Source organism: Oncorhynchus keta, chromosome 26, assembly GCF_023373465.1.
Source record: "Oncorhynchus keta strain PuntledgeMale-10-30-2019 chromosome 26, Oket_V2, whole genome shotgun sequence".
Lineage (NCBI taxonomy): Eukaryota > Metazoa > Chordata > Actinopteri > Salmoniformes > Salmonidae > Oncorhynchus > Oncorhynchus keta.
In genome coordinates, this window is record NC_068446.1 from 11035918 (window position 1) to 11054269 (window position 18352).

The 18352-nt window shown below is 41.6% G+C and overlaps 1 protein-coding gene across 3 annotated transcripts in view; it reads left to right on the top strand.

Moving 5' to 3' along the window:
* Positions 1 to 18352, top strand: part of LOC118358640 (serine/threonine-protein kinase TAO2-like) — a 41037-nt gene that overhangs the window by 9315 nt on the left and 13370 nt on the right. For all 3 annotated transcript variants that reach the window (XM_052480218.1, XM_052480217.1, XM_052480219.1), the window contains exons 2-14: positions 7278 to 7418; positions 7556 to 7627; positions 7844 to 7945; positions 8024 to 8069; positions 8247 to 8343; positions 13403 to 13516; positions 13687 to 13778; positions 14242 to 14335; positions 14686 to 14767; positions 14869 to 15036; positions 16671 to 16877; positions 17164 to 17292; positions 17660 to 17896. In XM_052480218.1, coding sequence (XP_052336178.1) covers positions 7287 to 7418; positions 7556 to 7627; positions 7844 to 7945; positions 8024 to 8069; positions 8247 to 8343; positions 13403 to 13516; positions 13687 to 13778; positions 14242 to 14335; positions 14686 to 14767; positions 14869 to 15036; positions 16671 to 16877; positions 17164 to 17292; positions 17660 to 17896 — 1572 coding nt within the window. In that variant the 5' untranslated portion in view covers positions 7278 to 7286. The remainder of the gene's footprint in view (positions 1 to 7277; positions 7419 to 7555; positions 7628 to 7843; positions 7946 to 8023; positions 8070 to 8246; positions 8344 to 13402; positions 13517 to 13686; positions 13779 to 14241; positions 14336 to 14685; positions 14768 to 14868; positions 15037 to 16670; positions 16878 to 17163; positions 17293 to 17659; positions 17897 to 18352) is intronic.

Below are 18352 nucleotides of genomic sequence, written 5' to 3' on the forward strand. Positions count from 1 at the left end.
AAAAAACAGCGTTTTATAACACAATGTCATTTTTTTAAATAAAAAAAGTTGAAAATAAACTTTCACAAAACACTTCGAAATACTTTTGTAATGCAACTTTAGGTGTTAGTAAAAGTTAATAATCGATCAAATTGATCACGAGGCGATGTATATTCTATAGCTGTACGTCTTGAAATAATGTCCGGGTAAATCTCAACCAAAATATCCGGTCGGAGACCGGAAGAAATCGGCTGCCTCTTGTCCGTTTGACCAAGAAACAAATCCGAGGCAAATGACAAGACTGACATCGTGTGGAAGCTGTAGGTATTGCAACCTCGGCTCCAGGTATTGGGGTTTCTATTCAACAATACGTTCAAGTGGCGCATTGATATATTTTCCCATTTTCAGTGATCAGATTTTCCTGCGCTTTTCGATGAAACGCACGTTCTGTTATAGTCACAGTGATTTAACCAGTTGTAGAAACGTCTGAGTGTTTTCTATCCACACATACTAATAATATGCATATACTATATTCCTGGCATGAGTAGCAGGGTGCTGAAATGTTGCGCGATTTTTAACATGTTCAAAAAAGTAGGGGGTAAGAGGTTAAAATCAATAGATTTGCGTTCATTGCATGCAGAGTCAGGGTATATGCAACAGTTTGGGCCGCCTGGCTCTTTGCAAACTAATTTGCCAGAATTTTACGTAATTATGACATAATATTGAAGGTTGTGCAATATAACGGGGATATTTAGACTCATGGATGCCACACGTTAGATAAAATACTGAACGGAATAAACGTTTTGTTTTCGAGGTGATAGTTTCCGGATTTGACCTAAGGCTCATATTTCTGTGTGTTTATTATAGTTAAGTCTATGATTTGATATTTGATAGAGCAGTCTGACTGAGAGGTGGTAGGCAGCAGCAGGCTCGTAATAGTCAAAGGAATATGGTTTAGAGAGGAGTCGACGCGTTATAATTCCTGTAATAACTTGCGGTTGAACTTGAAAGGGGTTCCTTCTTTATTTTACCGTTCATGACTTCCATACAGAATGTCTTGATCTACTTCAAATAAGGTCTGTGTTTCGTGCTTAAACCACCTCAGCGTGTTGATACCCGTGTAAATCTCACTAGGATAAGGTAACGTTTGTCAAAATATTTTCATAAATCCACTCTACAAAAAAATTATCTTCGCTTATATTTAGCCAATATTGATTAGAGTAACCCTGTCCTATGGATATCTACACAATTATAAAATTGGCAAGGTGGTGTAAGCCTACATGAAACACAGACCTTATTTTAAGTGAATCTAAAAATATCCTATGGAATAAATGATTGAAGGAACCACTTTTCAGATTTTGCTAGGTGTCATGGGAATCATGACTCGCACTTTGGTAGTCAATTTTTACCATGTCCATTATTAAAATGGGATTTCCTGCATATAGAAATTGCAGTTTTTGTTTTCAACATTCATCATAGGTAACTTAAACTCTATTTTTGTTCAAACTGTTGAGTATTTGACTCCTAAGCAGACTCTTCAGTATCATTGTCACTTCAGAGCTGTGTGTGTTTACAGATGGCAGAGAAAAGCAGAGCACCAGTGTGGGACTATTACATGGAATTGGCACCAGGGAAAGCAAGGTGTCTTATTTGTGATAAAGATGTAAGCATGGGGTCAGCAACGGCTAAATCAAAAAATACCACCAACCTGTGGAATCACCTTAAGGACACCCATCCAAAAGCCCATATGTATTATATTAAGTTAAAATAAAAGTGTTCATTCAATATTGTTGCAATTGTCATTATTACAAAAATGTGTGTGTATATATATATATATATATATATATATATATATATATCTGAACAATCGGACGATTAATCGGCAGCGCCCTTTTTGTCCTCCAATAATCGGTATCGGCGTTGAAAAATCATAATCGGTCGACCTCTAGTCTGAACATCAAACAGGATGGCATTGTTTCCCTCAATCTAGGCAATGGCTACTGCTATAGGTTTTAGGAGTTTCAGGCTGCTTACCACTCTCCCAAAATACATCATCCAGGAGGATCCTCTTGATGTGGCTGTCCATATCGGCAGACTGTCGACCTCTAGTCTGAACATCAAACAGGATGGCATTGTTTCCCTCAATCTAGGCAATGGCTACTGCTATAGGTTTTAGGAGTTTCAGGCTGCTTACCACTCTCCCAAAATACATCATCCAGGAGGATCCTCTTGATGTGGCTGTCCATATCGGCAGACTGTCATATGGCCATTTCTTGGAGAGACTGTCAAACATGATGACAACACCACTCCAACAGGTGTTGCTGGGCAGCTTCAACGTTGTGCTCTTATTCTTCTCACTTTGCTTGGTGAGGTGGATTGCTGCTATAACTTGATGACCCTTCACATACCTAAACATTTCCCTGGCTCTCTTGTAGTGTATCCATGGGTTTCAGTGCCATGATGTCCTTGAGGAGCAGATTCAATGCATTAGCATCACAGCCAATGGGTGTGATGTGATGTGAGGTTAGGAATCCTCCACTTTAGACCAAGCAAGCATCATGTTCGGCAGCAAGGTCATTGACTGCCTTGAGCTCATCTGCAATGTAAAGACCGGTGTGTCTGTGCTCTTGTTGAATACTGATTGAGGGGTGGAGATGACGTAGTTAGTTATTCCTTGCCCACAAACATTTAACCACCCGTCAGAGATGATTGCAATAGTCTGCTTTCTAATATAATAATAATAATAATAATATATAATATATATATAATAATATAATAATAATAATATAATAATAATAATAATATATGCCATTTAGCTGACGCTTTTATCCAAAGCGACTTAGTCATGTGTGCATACATTCTACGTATGGGTGGTCCCGGGAATCGAACCCACTACCCTGGCGTTACAAGCGCCATGCTCTACCAACTGAGCCAACTGAGCCACAGAAGGACCACTTTCTCTATTTGCTTGACCTTCACTTGAACTCTGTTGAACTCTGCATCCAGCAAATTAGTAGATAAAGCATGTCTGGTTGGAGGGGTGTATGCTGGGTGAAGAACATTCAGAAATCTCTTCCAATGCACATTGCCTTTGAGCATCAGAGGTGAACCACTTGCATACACAGCTCGAGCAAGACCTTCATCAGCATTTCTCTGACTACCTTCCTCCATAGAGTCAAAAACACTTCTGATCACAGGAGGACCATGAGCTGTTGCTATCGATAAGGTGTTTGATTCATCATTTTCACCTCGAATAGAAGTAGATGGACTTTTGTCAGACGTTGCTTGTTGTGAGGGCTGAGGGAACTTTATGCACTTGACCAGATGATTCTGCATCTTTTTTGAATTCTTCACATATGATTTGGCACAGTATTTGCACATGTACACAGCTTTTTCTTCTACATTAGCTGCAGTGAAATGTCTCCACACATCAGATAGTGCCTGTGGCATTTTCCTGTAAAGATTAGAAATAGAATGAGTTTAAAAAAAATACAATTCCATGTACAGATAATTGGTTAAGCAGTTGGATTAAACAACTTATTTGTAAGATAAATGTTTAAAATGAAACCTGTATGGAAACAGTTTAATTAACACTCCTCAGTTTGCAGGCTCAAGCAAGCTAAAAACCCACATGGTAGCAAAAACTAACTAGCAGAAATTGTTAACTTGTTATAAATGATTTAAACACACTTTTCTATAGGCTACTATTTACTAGTTAACACAAAATCATGTATGTCATATAACATATATTCATCACACCCAGTATTGTAATCAAAACTTACCAGAAAGCATGTAGTCCTTGTCTGACTAGTAGTGTGGGCTCAATAGCATCTCATTAGTGTGCAAGATCTTGAGAATCAGCTGCACATGTGGTGGAAGAATGCACTGTGCGTGCAGAGGTTTTCAATTCCATTGAATTGGTTGTAGTTTAAACAAAATATGCCACAAGATCTAGAATTGCCTTGTGTATCCCACAAAAAAGGTTGAATTGAACCTTTCTAGGGTATGTGGGACGCACCTGGCCAACATCCAGTGAGATTGCACAGCGACAAATTCAAATACAGAAATACTAATTCTAAAAATTCAGAGAAGATACAACTATTTTACATTGATTTAAAGATTAACTTCTTGTGAATCCAGCCACAGTGTCAGATTTCAAAAATGCTTTACGGCGAAAGCATACCTTAAAATTATTTAAGAACATAGCCCAGCAGACAAATCATTACAAACAGTAACCAGCCAAGTAGAAGAGTTACACAAGTCAGAAATAGAGAGAAAATTAATCACTTACCTTTGATGATCTTCATATGTTCGCACTCAGAAGACATTCATTTATTCAATAAATGTTCCTTTTGTTCGACAAAGTCTCTCTTTATATCCGAAAACCTCCGTTTTGTTTGAGTTTTCTTCAGTAATCCACAGGCTCAAACGCAGTCGCAACAGGCAGACAAAAAAAATCTAAATTGTATCCGTAAAGCTCATAGAAACATGTCAAACGATGTTTATATTCAATCCTCAGGTTGTTTTTAGCCTAAATAATGGATAATATTTCAACCGGACAATAATGTCGTCAATATAAAAGGTAAACAAAGGCACTCTCTCTGGTCGTGCGCATGAAAAAGTTCTGTGACATGGCAGGGTCCACTCATTCAGACTGCTCTTACTCCCTCATTTTTCAGAATACAAGCCTGAAACGATTTCTAAAGACTGTTGACATCTAGTGGAAGGCAATTTGAGTCCTAAGTCAATGGATACTGTAATGGCATTGGATAGAAAACTACAAAACCAAAAAAACTACTTCCTGAATGGATTTTTCTCAGGTTTTTGCCTGCCAAATCAGTTCTGTTATACTCAGAAATTATTTTAACAGTTAAAAAAAAAAAACAGTTTGAGTGTTTTCTATCCAAATCTACTAATTATATGCATATCCTATCTTCTGGGCCTGAGTAGAAGGCAGTTTAATTTGGGCATATCCTAGAGAAATTAAGCAACATTCCTAAAATTGGGAATTGGGCATCCCCAACTGTGCAAGACTGTTTGGAATATTTTATTTCTTGCACAGCATAGAATCGGTCTTCTTTTATACTGTGGGGGATAGTAGATTGACATAGTCTAGTGCTTTTGCTGTTCATTAGGCCTTCTCATCTTGTTGGTTGATGAAAAGTAAACGTGGACAGTTCTTCCAATATCTTCAATATGCACCTCGGAATTAGATAAGGACACGCTCAGTTGCGTATTCAATGGGTCTGTCTTCACTTGAAGCCTATGAGAAAGACCCCATCATGTGATGGAGAGCAATGTGAGTGAGAGGTGCTTCGGAGCGCGCAGCACTCCAGGCTAAGGGCACAACGCAGCACTCCAGGCCAAGGGCACAATGGCCACTGGCCACAAAAGGCATGGATTTTCTTAGGGTGCAATTGCAGCCACACAAAGGGGATGCCGCCAGGAAATTTGAAGCGTGATCAAGTTCTTGTCAAATTGTGAATGAGACTGAAGTGTGTGTGTGGGTGTGTAGCCTGCGCAAAAAACAAACAAAGCAGAGCTCATGCCTTTCAAGCAACTTTTTTCAAATCATCATTAGTCGCATCATGCAGCCTTACCATGTCTTAAAAATCAAAACGTATAGCCCAACGTTTGTAGAGTTTGTAAAGTTAACACATTAATAAATCTAAATTAAGCATATAGGTGTGCTTATCTTTGTTTAACTGACGTGTATACCTATATAACGAAGGTACATGACGTAATGATGCTACGTACATTTTGCGCTACACTTGCAATACAGCATTCCTTAACTACCCCACAATGTCTGTGTGGATCGAGCAGTCAACAGGTCAAGCAGTCATTTGGAAGAGTAACAAAATTTCAGCGAGACAACTCAAAGGTGAAATCCATTAATGCCAAGATAATGGAATTCATTGCCCTTGACAATCAACCGTTCTCTGTCGTGGGTGATGTTTGCTTTCGGCGACTGGTCGAGCACCTTATAGTTAACTAGTCCAACGCAATAACGACCTGCCTCTCTCTCGTTGCACTCCACAAGGAGACTGCCTGTTACGCAAATTCAGTAAGCCAAGGTAAGTTGCTAGCTAGCCTTAAAATTATCTTATGAAAAAACAATCAATCATAATCACTAGTTAACTTAACCACACATGGTTGATGATATTGCTAGATATTATCTAGCGTATCCTGTGTTGCATATAATCGGACTGAGCATATTTGTATCTGACTGAGCGGTGGTAGGCAGAAGCAGGCGCGTAAACATTCATTCAAACAGCACTTTCGTGTGTTTTGCCAGCAGATCTTTGTTGTGCGTCAAGCATTGCGCTGTTTATGACTTCAAACCTATCAACTCCCGAGATGAGGCTGGTGTAACCGAAGTGAAATTGCAGGCTAGTTAGCGCGCGCTAATAGCGTTTCAAACTTCACTCGCTCTGAGCCTTGGGGTGGTTGTTTACCTTGCTCTGCATGGGTAACGCTGCTTCGATGTGGTGGCTGTTGAAGTTGTGTTGCTGGTTCGAGCCCAGGGAGGAGCGAGGAGGGGGACGGAAGCTATACTGTTACACTATTCATTGCTTGTTTTCTCACAGAAACTGAAATTGAGCAAGCAGTGTATAATTTTAGCAACAAGGAAATGAGTGAGATTTCCACTAGATAACGCAGCCACAAACAGCTTTCCCAGTTTAACAGTGGGAGAAATCAATAGGCGAATATCGCAGCCAATCAAAACACTGGCGTGTAAAACACAATCCCTGTGAAACACAGATATATTATGGCCATTTTATGAAATTACAATGTAAAAATAAAATCCTATGTGTAGCACCTTAAGTTATGAGTAAACCATGTCTCTGTTCTCACAGCACTTTGATTTACAGTTACAGAGGGACTGTTATGTGTGTGTGCGCACATGCCATGCGGGCTGTAGTGAAAGTTTTTGTATCCCTCACCATAATATGTACGCAAGCACTCTCTGCCGAGGGTTGAGACGAGTTATACATTTTTAATATGGGTTTGTTATTAAGTGCACTTTGTGAGAACTAACCTCCCTCTCTTTCGGTTTCTCTCCTCTCTCCGCACTTGTTCTCTGCCTTTCTATCTCTATACCCTTCTTTACTCCTCTTCCTCTCTCTACCTCTTCCTCTATTCCCCTACCCTTCTTCTCTCTCTACCTTGTCTTCCGCATTTTCTCTTCCACTCTCTGTTCTGTCCTTCTCACTTTCTTTTCCCACCATATCCACATCCCCCCCTCTCTTTTTAAAAATGTTTTTTTTCCCTCATACTTTTCTCTTTCTGTCCACCAGGCCCTGGCTATGCCCTCGAGTGTGCGGGCGGGCAATCTAAAGGACCCGGATGTGGCTGAGCTCTTCTACAGAGATGACCCCGAGAAGCTTTTCGCTGACCTCCGAGAGATCGGCCATGGCAGTTTCGGGGCCGTCTACTTCGTAAGGAGAACTTATATTAGGGGGAGAGTTTTGATTAAGAAAGTGTGTGCGTTTGCTCTCCTTATCAAAGTGTGTAACAAGGTGTTTTGAGAGTTTGTATAAAGCGTGTCTGTCCTTCTCGATGCTGTGTCCGACAGGCCCGAGATGTGCGCAACAATGAGGTGGTGGCCATCAAGAAGATGTCCTACACCGGCAAGCAGTCCAACGAGGTGAGCCTACGCGCGCACACACTTAAGTTTAGGAATAGAAACAGATGTGTTAGCGCTTGGCTGGAACAAAAGCCTGCACACTCAGGACCCTTACATTGGCTTAGAATTGTCCCTAAACATCCTTGAAAATCCAATCTACTTTTTTGTCTATTTTCCATGATTCCCTGTGACATGATGTTTGGTATTAACCCCTGCTCTCTCTCTCGTTCTCCTCAGAAATGGCAGGATATCATCAAGGAGGTGAAGTTCCTCCAGAAGCTCCGTCATCCCAACACCATCGAGTACAGAGGATGCTACCTCAGAGAACACACAGCATGGGTCGGTATTAGCAGTGTGTGTGCTCCCAGTACACTATTTGAGTGTCTACTAATAATCTGTCCCCCCCCCCTCCCTCAGCTGGTGATGGAGTACTGTTTAGGCTCCGCCTCCGATCTTCTAGAAGGTTAGTACACCAGAGACCAACTGCAGGGATTATTTTGAGTCATGTTTAAGGGCGTTTAGCATGTTTTTGAAGCTTTGTATATAACTAGACTCTCCCTCTTTCTTACTGTCTCTGTGTGTCTCTGTGTGTCTCTGTGTGTCTCTGTGTGTCTCTGTGTGTCTCTGTGTGTGTCTGTAGTTCACAAGAAGCCATTACAGGAGGTGGAAATAGCTGCTATTACCCATGGTGCACTACTGGGCTTGGCCTATCTTCACTCCCACAACATGATCCATAGGTAATATTATAAAAATTATATGCCATTTTAGCAGATGCTTTCATCCAAAGTGACTTATTCAAACAACTACTACAACCTCTTGGTCCATGTTACTGTGTTTGTCCATATGCTGTCGCTGTGCAGTGTCTTAGAGCAATTCTGGCCGTTCGATTCCAGTTCTGTTTTCAATGCTATGTCTTTCAGTCTAGTCTGTCATCAGGGATTTTACTCAGTGTCGTTTCAATAATCATTCCGTTGTGGCCTTAATAGCCTGGACTCATTTTCCCGATAGCGATGGAACTTAGGCTTACAAGTGTTTTAACTATGGATCTTTCCGACAACGGCCGAAGATGTAACACGAGTTTTTCCAAAACACCACTACAAGTGCATCGTTGGAGCATGTGTCGTCACTAATAGGATCGAAAGAAAAGGAGCGCTGCTCTCGGAACAGCTTTCTCCATTCAAATATTTCCTTAACTTTCAAATTATTTCACAATACTGACGCAGAGAAAGAGAGATTACCACCTACGGCTGCAAATATTGAGGCAGTTTACTCCAATGCTTACCCAATAAAAATGCAAAAAATCACAGATTTGGCACATAATATATTGAGACAAGTTATACACTGTAGCCTACAAGTAGCAAAATAATACTCAATTGATTGAACATGAAATGTATTTTGATATGATTGAAATAGGCCTAGAGCTTACTGTTTATTTTTGAGCATTCAACTCTGTTTTACCTCTAAGCATATTTTTATACGTTGCTTGTTTGTATTAATTGCAAAGACATTGGCAACGTATTTGTAGTCAACTTTGTTCTGAAGTTTTCGCAGTCACAGAGAGGCGGAGAAACAACGTGATTCTGTTTTAGCTGAGATCTGTGTATAAAGTGATTCGGGAGGGCAAAAAAAGCATATAATGGCACAATTAGCTGTTCTTCAAGTGGTCTGAGGTAGGCGTTAGATTACGAGCATTTTCAAGTACAACTTTAATAACAATTGCTTAGCGATTTAACCATTCCCCTATGAAGGTTCTAACGATGAACTTAACCTTAAGATGCTTTTGGGAAACCGGGCCCTGTCTTCTTCTATACCATATACAGTGGTGCCAAAAAATATTTAGTCAGCCACCAATTGTGCAAGTTCTCCCACTTAAAAAGACGAGAGAGGCCTGTAAATTTTCATCATAGGTACAGTTCAACTTTGACAGACAAAATTAGGAAAAAACATCCAGAAAATCACATTGTAGGATTTTTTTATGAATTTATTTGCAAATTATGGTGCTCTCACAGACCTGTAACTTCTTCTTTAAGAGGCTCCTCTGTCCTCCACTCGTTACCTGTATTAATGGCACCTGTTTGAACTTGTTATCAGTATAAAAGACAGCTGTCCACAACCTCAAACAGTCACACTCCAAACTCCACTATGGCCAAGACCAAAGAGCTGTCAAAGGACACCAGAAACTAAATTGTAGACCTGCACCAGGCTGGGAAGACGGAATCTGCAATAGGTAAGCAGCTTGGTTTGAAGAAATCAACTGTGGGAGCAATTATTAGGAAATGGAAGACATACAAGACCAATGATAATCTCCCTCGATCTGGGGCTCCACGCAAGATCTCACCCCATGGGGTCAAAATGACCACAAGAACGGTGACCAAAAATCCCAGAACCACACGGGGGGGACCTAGTGAATGACCTGCGGAGAGCTGGGACCAAAGTAACAAAGCCTACCATCAGTAACACACTACGCCGCCAGGGACTCAAATCCTACAGTGCCAGATGTGTCCCCCTGCTTAAGCCAGTACATGTCCAGGCCCGTCTGAAGTTTTCTAGAGAGCATTTGGATGAACCAGAAGAAGATTGGGAGAATGCCATATGGTCAGATGAAATCAAAATATAACTTTTTGGTAAAAACTCAACTCGTCGTGTTTGGAGGACAAAGAATGCTGAGTTGCATCCAAAGAACACCATATCTACTGTGAAGCATGGGGGTGGAAACATCATACTTTGGGGCTGTTTTTCTGCAAAGGGACCAGGACGACTGATCCGTGTAAAGGAAAGAATGAATGGGGCCATGTATCGTGAGATTTTGAGTGAAAACCTCCTGTCAGCAAGGGCATTGAAGATGAAACGTGGCTGGGTCTTTCAGCATGACAATGATCCCAAACACACCGCCCGGGCAACGAAGGAGTGGCTTCGTAGGAAGCATTTCAAGGTCCTGGAGTGGCCTAGCCAGTTTCCAGATCTCGACCCCATAGATAATCTTTGGAGGGAGTTGAAAGTCCGTGTTGCCCAGCAACAGCCCCAAAACATCACTGCTCTAGAGGAGATATGCATGGAGGAATGGAACAAAATACCAGCAACTGTGCTGTGCTGTGAAAACCTTGTGAAGACTTACAGAAAACGTTTGACCTCTGTCATTGCCAACAAAGGGTATATAACAAAGTATTGAGATCAAGTTTTGTTATTGACCAAATACTTATTTTCCACCATAATTTGCTAATTAATTAATAAAAAATCCTACAATGTGATTTTCTGGATATTTTTCCCCTCATTTTGTCTGTCATAGTTGAAGTGTACATATGATGAAAATTACAGGCCTCATCTTTTTAAGTGGGAGAACTTGCACAATTGGTGGCTGACTAAATACTTTTTTGCCCCATTGTATGCTATATAGGGTATGTCACTATTGCAAAAGAGGTTTCTAGCCTTAACCTTTCTAGGGCAGGCGTTACGCTAGCGGATTTTTATACAATTATGTATACATTATTGATTAGAACCATTTATTCTAATACTATTATGAGTTCTTGGTTAAGCTGTTACTGAAAATGTAAGCAGAACTAATTAATTGTCTGTGCCTCTTGGGAAGGTTAAGGGGAAGAAAAAGCTTTTCAGACAAGATACGAATGTTTGGGTTATGTTCCATTGGTGAGAGAAACGTATATCTTTTAGACAGATTAGAATGTCTGGTTTATGAGGGGAGTAGAAGGCATCTCCGGACCTAAACAAAAAAACAACGGGGCTATCGTGGGAAACTGATGATGTCATATTGAGTTTATAACCTGTGGAAATCTGTGTATGTGGTTAGTACTCTCTGGAATTAAACGCTCTTACCTGGCTTTTAAGACTGGTCTCGATCTACTTCATGCATAATTAATTAATTTACACATCATTAATGAATTAGAAACGAGTGCGAAATTGGTTTTGGCAATTAAAACATAAAGGAATTTAGAATTCCTCTATCAACAACATTCAGCTGAAAAAACAGTGGACTAAATTAAAAAATGTTTTTTTAGAAATATGTAACTTTCACACATTAACAAGTCCAAAACAGCAAATGAAAGAAACTTCTTGTTAATCTACCCATCGTGTCCGATTTCAAAAATGCTTTACAGCGAAAGCACAACATATGATTGTTAGATCACCGCCATGTGAAGAAAACACAGCCAGTTTTCCAGACAAAGATAGGAGTCACAAAAAGCAGAAATATAGATCAAATTAATCACTAACCTTTGATGATCTTCATCAGATGGCACTGATAGGACATCATGTTACACAATACATGTATGTTTTGTTCAATAATGTGCATATTTATATTAAAAAATCTCAGTTTACATTGGTGCTTTACGTGCAGTAACGTTTTGATTCCAAAACATCTGCCGATTTTTGCAGAAATACTCATAATAAACATTGATAAAAGATACAACTGTTATTCACAGAATTAAAGATAGACTTCTCCTTAATGCAACCGCTGTATCAGATTTTTAAAAAAGCTTTACAGAGAAAGCATAATCTGAGAACAGTGCTCAGAGACCAATCCAGCCAGAGAAATATCTGCCATTTTGGAGTCAACAGAAGTTAGAAATAATATATATATATATATATATATATATATAATATAATAACACCATAAATATTCACTTACCTTTGATGATCTTCATCAGAAGTCACTCCCAGGAATCCCAGTTTGATAAATGACTGATTTGTTCCATAAAGTCAATCATTTATGTACAAATAGCCACTTGTTGTTAGCGTGTTCAGCCCAGTAATCCATCTTCATGAAGCGCAATCAGTATGTCCAGACAAAAACTTACAGTTGCGTTACAGGTCGTAGAAACAAGTCAAACGATGTATGGAATCAATCTTTAGGATGTTTTTAACATAACACATCAATAATGTTCCACCCGGAGAATTCCTATGTCTGAAGAAAAGCACTGGAACGAGAGGTAACTCTGTCGTGGGCGGCGCGCGTCACGAGCCTGAGACACTCTTCCAGACCACTGACTCAAACAGGTCTAATGAGCCCCTCATTTATAGTAGAATCCTCATTCAAGTTTCTAAAGACGGTTGACATCTAGTGGAAGCCGTAGGAAGTGCAACTTTATCCATATCCCACTGTGTATTCTATAGGCCAAGCTTAGAAAAACTACAAACCTCAGATTTCCCACTTCCTGATTGGATTTTTCTCAGGTTTTCACCTGCCATATGAGTTCTGTTATACTCAAAGACATCATTCAAACCCGTTTTAGAAACTTCAGTGTTTTCTATCCAATACTACTACTAATATGCATATATTAGCATCTGGGACAGAGTAGGAGGCAGTTCACTCTGGGCACGCTATTCATCCAAAAGTGAAAATGCTGACCCCTATCCCAAAATAGTTTTACGGGTCTTTCCTGGTTAAGGGTTAAATCAGGGGTATATATTTTTATTTTTTTTATTTTTTAGGGGGTGGAAATTATCATTGGTTAAGGAAACACTCCAGGCCACTCTTGAGTGTCTACAATTGTATAGAAAGTATGCAGAAATTATAATGGGCCTATATACTGTGGACTATATATACATTATTTATATATTTTCAAATAACTGCCCTTTTTCTGTCCTGCAAATTAATTTTGACAAATCGGTCCCTTTTCAAATCTGTGTGGCCCTCTGTTGAATTTTGAAATCCCGTTGTGGCCCTCGAGCCAAAACGTTAGCCCACCCCTGGTTTAAATGAATATGTTCAACGTTGTTATCTCTGCGCTGTGTCAACATTGTTTTTGTCACATTGTGGTAACAGTGCTCCTCTCCTCTCAGGGATGTGAAGGCAGGGAACATCCTCCTGACAGAGCCTGGCCAGGTGAAGCTGGGAGACTTTGGCTCTGCCTCCATTGTTGCCCCCGCCAACTCCTTTGTAGGAACCCCCTACTGGTGAGGAGCTAGAACTGCAAACTGTGGACTATTCAATTCCTTGTGGGCCAAATTGCTGCTGGTTTTCTCCTGTGAATCTCCAAATCCTCCCCTTTCCCTACACACAAGGGATGGTACACTCTTTTTAACCAATGGCTGATTTATAAAGGGATGGTTCACTCTTTTTCCAGGATGGCTCCGGAGGTGATCCTAGCGATGGACGAGGGTCAGTACGACGGCAAGGTGGACGTCTGGTCTCTGGGCATCACCTGTATAGAGCTGGGTAGGCATCGCCAGGGCAAGAAACCACTCTAGGATCTTCATGGCAACAAACTATTCACAATCTCTATGGTACTGTAGAGAGGGAATGCTGCCCTTGGACACCACATCAATAAAGAGATCTAACAATGTAGTATAATATAGGAAATATGAAGGTGTCTTGGCAAATGGCTCCACAGTGAACTTTGACCCCAGGCCCTCAGTGTGACCCCTGTCTGAGTGGTCTGACCAAATCCCTAACCCCTGGGAGTTGGTAATAGTCTGTTGTGTATCTTTGTCCCGGCATTGTTACTGGGATTTAAGAGACTCAGTGCTAAGCTCCTTTGGCTGTTCGCTAACATGTCCTCTCTCTCCCTCCTCTCTCCCACACTTGTTACTTTCTCTCCATCTCCCTTTCCTTCTCTCGATTGATCTCTCTTCTTTTTATACCCTCTCTCTTCCTCCCTCCCTCCCTTGTCTCCCTTTAGCGGAGAGGAAGCCTCCTCTGTTCAATATGAATGCTATGAGTGCCTTATACCACATCGCCCAGAACGAGAGCCCCATCCTAGCGTCCAATCACTGGTGAGCGTCACTCTCCCTCATGTACATTTCTCCACTCACTTATCGGTCTTGATCTCCTTTACATCACTGTCTCGTTGTCTCCTTTACATCACTGTCTCGTTGTCTCCTTTACATCACTGTCTCGTTGTCTCCTTTACATCACTGTCTCGTTGTCTCCTTTACATCACTGTCTCGTTGTCTCCTTTACATCACTGTCTCGTTTGTCTCCTTTACATCACTGTCTCGTTGTCTCCTTTACATCACTGTCTCGTTGTCTCTTAACGCTCTTTCGCTCACTCACCAGCTCTCTCACGCATCAGCTCTCTTTCTGTCTTCTCTCTGACTGAACTCTGTTCTCTCTCGTGCCGTAGGTCTGATTATTTCCGTAACTTTGTGGACTCCTGTCTACAGAAGATTCCACAAGACAGGCCTATCTCCGATGTGTTGCTGAATGTAAGAGTGCAGCACACACACCTTTTTCTTGTTCCTCCTCTCTTCCTCAATTTCTCTCTCTAACTCTTTGCACTCCCCCCTCCCCTCCCCCCTGTCTGTAGCACCGGTTTCTGTGTCGTGAGCGTCCCCTAACGGCGGTGATGGACCTCATAGCGAGGACCAAGGACGCAGTGCGGGAGCTGGACAACCTTCAGTACAGGAAGATGAAGAAGATCCTCTTCCATGAAGCCCACAACGGACCCACCCCAGAGGGAGGCGAGGAGGAGGAGGTAGACTTATTCCACGTTTTGTTGTTTCAACCTAAATTCAAAATATATTTTTTTTCTCCACTATCTACACACAATAGCCCATAATGACAGTGAAAACATGTTTTTATAAATGTTAGCTGATTTATTGAAAATAAAATACAGATATCTAATTTACATAAGTATTCACACCCCTGAGTTGATTCATGTTAGAATCACCTTTGGCAGCGATTACAACTGTGAGTCTTTCTGGGTAAGTCTCTTAAGAGCTTTGCACACCTGGATTACTTATGTGCACATTTATTATTTAAACAACTAAATCAAGCTCTGTCAAGTTGGTTGTTGATCATTACTAGACAGCCATTTTCAAGTCTTGCCATAGATTTTCAGGCCTATTTATGTCAACTAACTAGGCCGCTCGGGAACATTCACTGTCATCTTGGTCAGCAAGTCCAGTGTGTATTTGGCCTTGTTTGAAGTTATTGTCCTGCTGAAAGGTCAATTTGTCTCCCAGTGTCTGTTGGAATACAGACTGAACAAGGCATTCCTCTAGGATTATGCCTGTGCTTAGCTCTATTCTGTTTCTTTGTATCATAAAAAACCCCCTTAGTCTTTGCCAATGACAAGCATACCCATGACACGATGCAGCCACCACCATGCTTGAAAATATGAAGTGAACTTGGATTTGCCCCAAACATCACTTTGTCCTGAATACAAAGTGTTATGTTTCTTTGCCACATTTCTTTGCAGTTTTACTTTAGTGCCTTATTGCAAACAGGATGTATGTCTTTCAATATTTTATTCTGTACAGGCTTCCTTCTTTTCACTCTGTCATTTCGGTTAGTGTTGTGGATTAACTACAATGTTGATCCATCCTCCGTTTTCTCCTGTCACAGCCATGTAACTCAAACTGTTTTAATGTTACCATTGGCCTCATGGTGAAATCCCTGAGCGGTTTTCTTCCTCTCCGGCAACTGAGTTAGGAAAGACACCTTTATCTTTGTAGTGACTGGGGGTATTGATGCATCCAAAGTGTAATTAATAACTTCAGCATGCTCAAAGGGATATTCAATGTCTTTTTTTATTTTTGCCCATCTACCAATTGGTTCCCTTCTTTACAAAGCATTGGAAAATCGCCATGGTCTTTGTGCTTGAATCTGTGTTTGAAATTCACTGGTTGGCTGAGGGGCCTTCAGTATTTATGTGTGTACAGAGATGAGGTAGTCATTCAAAAATAATGTGAAACACTATTATCGCGCATAGTGAATCCATGCAACGTATTACTTGTTAAGCACATTTGTTCTCCTGAACTTATTTAGGCTTGCCGTAAGAGGTTGAATACTTATTGACTCAAGACTTTAGATATTTTCATTTTTAATTTGTAAAAATGTCTAAACAAATCCACTTTGACACTATTGGGTATTGTCTGTAGGCCAGTGAGACAATCTCAACGTAATCCATTTTAAATGCAGGCTGTAACACAACATTTGGGAAAAGTCTAGGGGTGTGAATATTTTCTTAAGGCACTGTATCTTATGTTAACTTTCTGCCTCTGCCTGCCTGTGTCTGTCTCTGCATATTTTTGACTGTCTGTATCTGCCTGCCTGTGTCTGTCTATAACGTCTCTCTCTATTTTTCCTCACCCTCCCCTCACCCAGGAGGTGGAGCAGTACCTGCTGCGTACGGGCACTGTGGGCAGCATGGAGAGTTCCCAGTCTGTGCCCAGTATGTCCATCTCCGCCAGCTCCCAGAGCTCCTCTGTCAACAGCCTGGCGGACGGCTCTGACGACAGCAACGAGATGGCTATGATGACCGAGGGAGAGCACACGGTCACCTCCAACTCCTCCATTATACACCGCCCTACCGTAAGTCTGAGAGAGGTGTGTATGTGTGTGTGAATGGGGTTTGGGTGAGGTGGGGGGGGTGTGTCTGCGGTGGGGGGAGATGGCAATGACGACTGAGGGAGAGAAGTCTCCTCCATTATACACCGCCCTACTGTAAGTCTGAGAGAGGTGGTGTGCGTGCTAGAGGGGGAGAATATTGTGGTGTGTGTATGTGGTAAATATGTCAGGTGTGTGCAATTGTTTGTGGACATTAATTAAACATTCCTCTCCTGAATTCTCTTTCTCTTGCCTTGTCCCCCTCCCCCAGGGTCAGGATAATATCTATGATGACCCATACCAGCCAGAGATGGACCAGCAGCAGCCGTCGTCAGCCGCCCGCCGCAGGGCCTACTACCGCAACCGGGACCACTTCGCCACCATCCGCACAGCCTCCCTGGTGAGCACATCCCCAAACCCCTCTCTCTGACCCAACCACTAACCACTCTCTCTGACATGACCGCAAACGCTAACCCCTAAACCTCTCTTTCTCTGATACGACTGCGAACACAACCCCCTGATCCCTCTCTCATACTACTATGAACGCTTGTTTGCTATGTACTACTTTGCCTAAGCTTGATTGAGTTTGCCTGTGATCCAATGGAAACAGTCCCACAACTAGAAACCCCACCCACCTGTCTCTCCAGGCAGGCTCAATAGAAAACTCAAAGATGTCAGATACTATTGAAACACATTCCCTCTCTCCTTCCCTTTCTCTCTCTTTTCCTCCCCTTTCTATTTCTCCACTCTCTCTACCCTCTCTCCAGGTCACTCGTCAGATCCAGGAGCACGAGCAGGGCTCAGCTCTGAGGGAGCAGATGTCTGGCTATAAGAGGATGAGGAGGCAGCACCAGAAACAGTTGATGGGCCTGGAGAACAAACTGAAGGCTGAGATGGATGAGCACCAGCTGAGACTAGACAAAGAGCTGGAGAACCAGAGGAACAGCTTTGGAGGAGAGGGGGACAAACTGGGCAAGAAACACCAGGCCATCCTGGAGAAGGAGGTGAGGGATGACAGGACTGGAGGAAAGGAGGGGTGGAGAACCCGCGCTTTGGAGGAGAGGGGGTCAAACCGGGCAAGAAACGGATGAACAGAATGTAGTATTTTTCTCCCTTCATCCCAATATTGGGGCTATATCCAGGAAGGCCAAAGTTCCAGGAACTGGCCCTAAAATATTGTATTAGAGATCATACAAAAGATTTTGCTGTGAGATTTGTGAGCATGTAAAAAATTATATTTGTTGGTCTTATGTGATTAATAAGGAGCATCCAGACGCTGCACTTGATACATTTATGAAATTGCTTCTTCCAATTATTGATAAACATGGACCTGTTAAGAAACTTGACTGTTAGAACTTTTTTTATACCCCTTTTTTTTCCTCCCCAATTTCGTCTTATCCAATTGGTAGTAGTTAGTCTTGTCTCATGGCTGCAACTCCCGTACGGATACGGGAGCGGCG